The 9,053-nt window shown below is 35.2% G+C and overlaps 1 protein-coding gene across 1 annotated transcript; it reads left to right on the plus strand.

The window, feature by feature from the left end:
• Positions 1–4,690: 4,690 nt before the first annotated feature.
• Positions 4,691–5,326, plus strand: LOC131803084 (uncharacterized). The gene is made up of 2 exons (XM_059124041.1): positions 4,691–5,023; positions 5,081–5,326. Exons 1-2 carry the CDS (start codon positions 4,805–4,807, stop codon positions 5,234–5,236), a joined length of 375 nt encoding a protein of 124 aa, XP_058980024.1. The 5' UTR covers positions 4,691–4,804; the 3' UTR covers positions 5,237–5,326.
• The last annotated feature ends 3,727 nt before the right edge of the window (positions 5,327–9,053 follow it).

Here is a 9,053-nt window from a genome sequence, read left to right on the forward strand (position 1 = left end):
ATTTCAATGGCTCATTTTCAATATTTGCTGTATGGAATATTGCGCTATGTTCAGCTCACGAGCCATTTTTCGTCCACTGCGACGCGGGTTTCGACAAAGTCGCTTCTTTACTTTTCGAACCATTTCTGCTGAAGTTGCTGTTTTCTTCCGTCCACTTCCTTGACGTCGGGCTACGCTACCAGTATCACGGTAATGAGCGATGGTACGAAACGTAAAAGATTTACTCACATTAAATGCTGGAGTGCTCTAACGATAGCTACTTGTGGTTTTCCAGACAAAAACCAAAAAAATCAGACTATAACGCTTGAACTCCATCTCGAATAATTTTTTTTCTGGAAAATTCTCACCAATGTGCTTTTGTACGCTTGTAAAGATTATAATGAGCTGTCACTGGAATAATTTTAACAGAGGTCGGACTAGTGGCTTAGAAATGACAGCAGTCTGAAGTTGATTGCAACTTTTTCATCTCACCCTGCATAGTACTTTTTAGTGCTATTAGTACCCCTTTTTAGTACATGTTTTCCAAAACCTTTCTACATTGTTTGAGGCACAGTCTTTCTCAGGAATCACCACTTTCTCATTTTTGGATCGCTCAATGATGGTGATACAGTGTTTAGTACATTATTGTACCTTTGGTACACTTTTAGTACGAATTTTCAAAAAATATTTTTGAAATAAGAATTTGAATATTTTGGGTCCCTCATTGACAATATTAAATATTTAGTACATTTTGGAACGTTTTTTACAATTTTTGTTAAGAATTTTGAAAATTTTTTTAATATCAACATCTCCTTCAAATTTAAAACACAAAAATTTAGGACTTTATTTCATTGGAAATGGTACAATATTTGGGTACTTTTTACACTTTTAGTACTAATTTTGAAAAGTTATTTGTGTTGTTGATCAATTAATTCCATTGAGAAGAAATTTAGCACAATTTATTACTTTTCGCACCCATTTCGTTCAAAGTAGGCAAAACGTATATTTTCCCCTCGATTTTAATTTTTATGTTCGAGAACTAGTTAAGTTCTCTTTTCTTCGATGTCCTTCATTGCTCTAATTTATCACAACGTTTTAAGATTTCCAAGGGACGGTTGATGATGAATTTAGTAACATTTGGAAAATAGCTAGAAATTTAAATCGACAAAATTTTTTGGGCTTGAGGACAATTTTTTCTCCAGAAGAGACATTTTTTGTCCTGGTTAGTATTTGAAAATTTTCCGTCATGAAACATTTTATTTTAAAGCATCACCTTGGTAGCCATAAACGTCACCTTGCGAGTATTAGTACTGTAGGGTATAGCTGGTTGATTATTCAAACCCAAATATAGTCGATGTTCACATTAGCATGACTCCAAAAAATTTAAACAAAAATTGAATACAGATTTCCAAAACACAGTGGTCGTTTGGTCAATGTAGAAAACATGTTATAGATTTTTGTAAAATTAGCTAACAATTATTAATGCTTATACGCCACCCAAGCCCTGCTAGACACAGACAAAAGCTTAGCTTGCTAACTGCTGCTGCAATTTGTATTGCAACTTTGTATTGACAATTTATTTGTAACTTGGATTTTAACATTGACAAATAACATTGGCCAAAAATCTAATAAATCGGGGCAGAGATTTATTTGCCAGCATTCCTGGTAAATAATTGCAGCTGACAAACCATTAAAATTTAATTAAAACCAATTTTTTCCATGACCAAAAATGACAGAAAATTTGGCATTTTTCTCCCTTCTCCGGAGTGACTTCTAACAATCACCATTAATTTTTTTTTAATTAAAAATTCATGTTAATTCATTATAAACAAATTGTATGTTTGCCTTGTAAACATTTTCATAGAAATTCCCCAACATTTTTGTTTTTTGGTCATAAAATTTGTTTATATCTCCATAGATCTTTCAATCGCCCCAACCAATAACAACAAGATTATTTTCATTACCGATCATTTGTTTTGGGTGGAGGGATGGGGTTTGTGTGTTCATTCAATTTCCCAAAAAAGTGCTCAAATTTGTGTGCGTCTTATCATCAACGACCCCAAAACGTGTTGTCTTCCCCTTTGGTTTGATGATCCCTTTTTGGAATTTCTAGGTCTTTTGCTGATCCATAAAAGTGTCATGATTTTAATGTTTTACTTGGCCATTAAAGATATCTATGGAAGCCACCAAACAAAGCACGAAATATTGAAATAATCACTTATTTCGATTTTTATTATGGGATTTCGAGATATTTTAATGTGTGTAGTTTTGAAATTAATTTTGGGCAATTTTGTAATTAATTATTTCTTGAAGTGAGTTAATGGAACACAGGCATTAGGAAGTGGGTATTTTGCAATGATTTTGGGGAATAATTTTCGAAATAGGACAATATCTAAGGAAAGCGAAGCAATACGGGTTGGAATTTTTTGGATTAGGAATCTAAGCAAATGGATGTATTTTGTGTCTTCGACAATATTATTGATATTTGGCTTACAATTTTAGCAATACGAGATCTAATTCTTTCTCTCATTTGGAAATTTTCAGATTAAGATTCCTTGGAATCCTAGCAATATACGTATGTAATGTCTTCGGAAAATTTACAGATAACAATACAAGAACTCTTCCGGTTCACAGTTTCAACCCTGAAATGAGCCACAAAAGTGTTTTTTTGTCCTTTTTTCAAATTATTGTTAAAACTTCCCGTAAAACGGGATCATTGCAACTCAAAATATTTTACAAAAATATTTGTCATAAAATTCCGCTATAGTTCCCAGCGTGCATCAAAAGTCTTAATCTTACCTAAACGTCAGAATTTCTAAATATTAAAAAAATTATTAGGGTTATGACTTTGCTTCATGTGAATTTATGCAAATTTATCCTACAAGGTATCGTTTTAGACGGATGATCTCAAAGGCAAAGATAATATTCATCAAATTTCACTATAAGTCACCAAAGAAAATAAATGTCTATGACTAATATACAGGGTGAGATGAAAAAAAGAACTGCAACCAAATTCAGACTGATGTCATTTCGAAGCCACTCCTCCGACAGTGAAAGCTCATTATATTGTTTAGAAGTGTACAAAAGCATTTTGGTGAGAATTTTCCAGCAAAAAAGTTATTCATGATATTTGGCTGGAACACCACAAGTGGCACTCCAGCATTTAAATGTGAATAAATCTTTTGTGTCTCAAGGCAGTGGACGGAAGAAAACAGCAACATCAGCAGAAATGGTTCGAAAAGTAAAGAAGCGACTTCATCGAAAAATGACCCGTGAGCTGAACATAACGCAATATTCCATTCGGCAAATATTGAAAAATTAGCTCAGGGTAAACAATTGGAATTTTAAAAAGTGCAAGAACTTACACTGCTACAGAAAGAAAATAGACCCAAAAGAGCTAAAAAGTTGCTTCGCTTGGCCTAAAGTGTTGAACTGCCGAATTTGGTTTTTTACGATAAGAAAACATTCGTTGTCCAGCAGTTTGTAGACAAATAAAATGATCGTGTTTACTTGCTAAAGAGGTCAGCTGAAAATGTGCACATTCAGTTGGCCACCAGAACTCAAGCGCCGGCCATTGTGATGGTGTCGGCCACCATAATAGCCGATAATCGCTCCCCGCTCGTTTTAATCGACCGTGGCATCAGAATAATGCCGAATATTGTCACGAAAATATTCTGGAGGGTGTATTAAAGCCTTGGAATCACAAACATTTTGGCAGCAGACTTTGGACATTCCAACAGAACTCAGCACCAACGCACTCAGCACGCGCCACCCAAGAATGGTTAAAAAATGAGGTTCCTCGCTTCATTTCCAGCGCACTATGGCCACTAAAATCTCTGGATACCACTCCGTTGGACTATTATGCCTGGAGTATTTTGGAAAGCAAGGTTGGAACTAAAAAATACCAAAGTCTTGATCACCACAAGCAAGCGCTTCGCAGAGAATGGGCCAAAATACCGCAGAGCAACATTCGGGCAGCGAGTGACGGTTTCATTGAACGTTTGAAGGCCATAATTCGTGCCAAAGTGACCAATTCGACAAATCTAAATTTGATGCTATTTCTCACAATTTTTGCTTTCATTCAATTAAATTTTGAAAAAATGTAGAAATTATTGCGTTTAACGTTGTTGGAGTTTTTTATCTCACCCTGTAGATAGAGCCACATTTGGTTTCCCTCTCATCAAAATGTAGTCGTCTCTTCAGAATCTTCTACAGTGTAGGGAATTCACACTTTGAATCAGTTGTTAGATGTCATTGCCATGAGGAGATGATTTTAAAAGTTAAATGTGTTGATCGCCCATTGCAGCTTTGACTAGCTATAGTTAAGCCTTCTCTATTTCACTTGTGTAAGTTCCAATTAGTACCACGTTTCGTCTGATTGACTTAATGTTCAAACTTAATTCAAAATATAGTAATTTTATGGTCAAATAAAAATTGAAAAAAAAAAATCGATTACAAAATTGTTATGGGTTAATTATTTTTTAATGGTCCCCATTCATTGCCTGTCAACTCGAGGGTGAATTCTGGTCATGAATCAATATTGAAATTTAGTCAATATTTTAATTTCACCAAACAAAAACGATTTTGAGCAATGTTAAAAATGTTGATGCAGCTGGCAATAATATTTATTTTTATAACGGCATTTGAGGTCTGGATAAAGTATTTAATATATTGTTAAAAGTTGAATTTATTTTCCTTGCAGACTGCCGAACGCTCCTTCAACCTCGAAATATACAATTTCACCCTGACCAATTACACTTCGGATGTTTTACAAGAATTTGGTGCAAATGTCACCAAAATAGCACCAAATGTATTTTCTCACAATATGTGGTTTCAATTTGCCAGAGAATTGGCCAAAAATGCCGAAATTGAAGTTCTGATAAATGTTCGTCCGCTAAAATCGAAAAAGGTTATGAAATTTTTCGATATGAAATGGAATGTGTGTGAGGCTTTAAGAAGCTTCAAAGCCATACCGATGGTCAACCAGATCTACAGTGAATTGAAAAGGACATCGAATTTGCCGATTGCGTGTCCCCTAAAGGCGGTAAGACCAGAACAATAAATGGGATATTGATTAATCCGGTTTTTCCTTATTTTTTAGAATTATTTGTACAAGCTAACCAATTTGATAATACGAGCGGATAATTTTCCAAAATACACACCAACTTTGGATTTCAACTATACGGCAATGTTTTTTGAAGATCACCAAATGTTTGGAAAACTTCAAACCCTGGGTGCCATAGTTCCTAGGGGGTGAAATAATGAAAGAAACAAGAAACAAAAAAATAGTACTACTACTCAAAAAGGTTTTTCCTCCGCCTCAATAAAATAAAGAAATATTTTCGCGTTTTTCGGCAACATTGTTACACATATTTTCTTGGTATATATTGGTCATAGAGATTTCAATTCTTCAGAGACTTATAGTGAAATTTGATGAAGATTATTTTTGCCTTTGAGGGCATCCTTCTAAAATGATGTATTGTTGGAGAAATTTACATAAACTCACACGCTTTAAGCTTTATCCCCAAAATATGTTTTTAATGTACAACAAAGTCAAATGCCATAATTTTGATATATTGTTTTTTTTAATTTAATTGAATGAAAGCAAAAATTTCAGAAATATCATCAAATTTTAGAATATGTTTAGATTTGTTCGAATTGGTCACCTTTAGCACGAATTTTGACCTTCAAACGGCCAAAGAAACCACACACGCTGCCCCAACGTTGCACTGCGGTATTTTGGCCCATTCCCGGCGAAGCGCTTGCTTGAGGTGATCGAACCTTTGGTATTTTTGAGCGCCAACCTTGCTTTCCAAAATACCGCACACAATAGTCCAACGGATTGGGATCTGGAGATTTTGGTGGCCATTGTGTGCTGGAAATAAAGCGAGGAACCTCATTTTGTAACCATTCTTGGGTGGCGCGTGCTGAGTGCGATGGTGCTGAGTCATGTTGCAATAGCCAAGGTTGGCGGCAAACTGTTTGCGTGCCCAAGGCTTTAAAACACCCTCCAGAATATTTTCCCAATAATATTCTGCATTTTTTCTGATGCCACGGTCGATTAACACGAGCGGAGAGCGACCATCGGCTATTATGGCGGCCCACACCATCACCATGGCCGGAGCTTGAGTTCTGGTGGCCAACCGAAGGTGCACATTTTCAGCTGACCTCTTTGGCAAGTAAACACGATCATTTTGTTTGTTTACAAACTACTGGGCAGCGAATGTTTTCTCATCGGAGAAAACCAATTTCGACAGTTCACCACTTTCGGCCACGCGAAGCAACTCTTTAGCTTTTTGGGTCTATTTTCTTTCTGTTACGGTGTAAGTTCTTGCACTTTTTGGAATTTCATTGGCTTTACCCAGCTCATTTTTCAATATTTGCCGAATGGAGTATTGCGATATGTTCAGCTCATAAGCCATTTTTCGGCCACTGCAAGAGTTTCGATCAAGTCGCTTCTTGTCGAACCATTCCTATAGATGTTGCTGTTCTCTTCCGTCCACTTCCTTGGTGTCGGGCTGCTTTACCAGTATCACGGTAACGAGCGATGGTACGATACACAAAATATTTATTCTCATTTAAATGCTGGAGTGCTCGAACGATAGCCACTTGTGGTTTTCCAGCCAAATATAAAGAAATCTCACTATCACGCTTGAATTCCATTACGAATAACTGTTTTTCTGGAAAATTCTCACGAAAATGCTTTTGTACGCTTGTAAACAATATAATGAGTTGTCACTGGAATAATTTTAAAAGCTGTCGGACGAGTGGCTTAGAAATGACAGCAGTCTGAATTTGGTTGCAGTTTTTTTTATCTCACCCTTATAATGGTTATAGAGATTATTTTTCTTTGGTAAGTTATAGTGAAATTTGATGAAGAATATTTTCGTATTTGACGTCATCAACCTAATATGAAGCTTTGTCGGAGAATTTTCCAGAAATAGACATGCAGAACGGCTTTAACCCTAATATTTATTTAAAATATTTATGAACTTCATTAGACTATATCAACAAAGTACTCTCATTTCCATTCTTCTAAAAAACAAAAAGAAGTAAAGAATCCAACAATCCGCAAATTAACACTTTATTTAAATAAAATATTAAATCATAACGCCTCTTTAGTACACCATAAAAACCGCCAATCCTTTTGATCCCTTTGTGCATTGCTAACAACGCATAACATTTTCACGCTCTTCACAAGCACTTTGTCGTACAAAAAATTTAAAAGCGGCAAACCATAGAATTTCTATAAAAAAAAGACGGAACAAAAACAAATACAGAATAACGCACATGAAAACCCCGAAGCAAACAATTCGCAGAAGTCGTAAAGCGGCAAGGCGGCCTTAGAACAATGCCAGCGAGTAAAGACATTAAAGAAATTAATTACAAAAATTAACCACCAAAGTTGCCGACCACTCAACCCATTTTCCAAATGAAGTTCTATTGGCCATACACTTGTACAGAGAGTGCCATGACATTGTCTCGGAAGCAATTTAACAGGAGGCATTACAAGAAGAAAATTTCAGTAGCAGTTCTTGTTGCTTGCCGCCACCATTGTTAGTCTACACTAAAAGTAAATCACTTTATTTAATTCCATTTTCTGCTTTCGCTTCAGATCCTATCACTTGTGGTGAGGGAGAGAGGGCAATCATCAGTGTCATACACTTGCCATTAAAAGATGGTTAGACATTTCATTGTCCGAGGGTAAGCGTTTAAATGGCATAGATATCATCATCGATTCATGAATTATTCCACCCAAATGGTTTAATAATGAGACACCAAGGTATTGCTGACCCATACATACATCTACACACACATACACACATGGTGGAAATGCTCATGAATAATGTATGAAAACTAGACACATTCATATTCCTATTTAATCCCAAAGATAAAAGAATTTAAGGGGCTAACTATTTCCCCATCCCCCTTTTTTAACGGTCAAACAAACTGTCAATCCACTTGTCCTCAGCGTTATGGAGTATAACCTTAACACAATTACCGGAAATGCATTTTCATAAAAACTAAGCAATCATCCTGGTAATCCATCATCAACTTAAGAGCGAAAACAAAACGTCATCATTCAGTAGCGGACTTTATGGCATTATTTATTGTTTACTTATTTCAAATGATTTGGCACAAATCAAATGAAATGCAAAAGAGTGGACTGGAAGACAAGTGTTCATCTGGTGTATCCTCGGATGGATTTTAATTAATTAGCAGTGTCAGAGGTAGCAGGCAGCAGCGAAAGCAATTTTGTAAAAGGAAATGGGCAAAAGACACCACCATGATAGTGTGATAGTAAAAATAGTGTGCGCCTAAAAGTATGCTATATTAGTTGGTGTTAAATGATGTGTAATGGTTTGAAACTATTTATGGCATCATAGTGGAGGATATCGAGAGTGTTTTTGAAGGACAACCGAGAAAATGTTTAAGAACCTTTTAATGATATATAATTATTTAATTAATCTAAGATAAAGATAGTTATCTTAGAATAAACATTAAACGTATTTTTATTACTCCACAATAATAAATTATTATAACAATGTTAAATATAAATTACTATATTTAAATAAAAAAAAAAAATCCAGAATTTTTATTATCTAATAAAACGAGATCTTTTTATAAGGAGGACTCTGATGTCTCAGAATTGTGAAACAAAATTGTCATTATCGCTGATTTTAATAGGATTTGGATCAAAATAATAGATTATTTTTTAGAAAAGTTTAAATAAAAAACAGGTTTTTTAGGAATATCTCCAAATGGAGATATCCACAATCGTGGATTCATAACTTTTTTTTAAATTATTTTTATACCCTCCTCCATAGAATGGAGGGAATATTAAGTGTGTCATTCCGTTTGTAACACCTCGAAATATACATTTCAGACCCCACAAAGTATATATATTCTTGATCAGCATAAAATTCTATGTCGATGCAGTGATGTCCGTCCGTCCGTGGAAATCACTCTAGATTTTGAACAAACTAAAGTAGGTTGAAATGTATATTATGTCTGCAGGACTTTTGACATTGAAAATGGGTCATGTAGGTCCACCTAGGTACCTCCCTATTTTC

The sequence above is a fragment of the Musca domestica genome, unplaced genomic scaffold (assembly GCF_030504385.1).
Source record: "Musca domestica strain aabys unplaced genomic scaffold, Musca_domestica.polishedcontigs.V.1.1 27, whole genome shotgun sequence".
In the NCBI taxonomy this organism is placed as follows: Eukaryota; Metazoa; Arthropoda; class Insecta; order Diptera; family Muscidae; genus Musca; species Musca domestica.

Coding starts and splice junctions, on each gene's coding strand:
- LOC131803084 (XM_059124041.1), top strand. CDS start 4,805: ATGTGGTTTCAATTTGCCAGAGAATTGGCCAAAAATGCCGAAATTGAA. Junction 5,024..5,080: donor TTGCGTGTCCCCTAAAGGCG/GTAAGACCAGAA, acceptor CTTATTTTTTAG/AATTATTTGTACAAGCTAAC.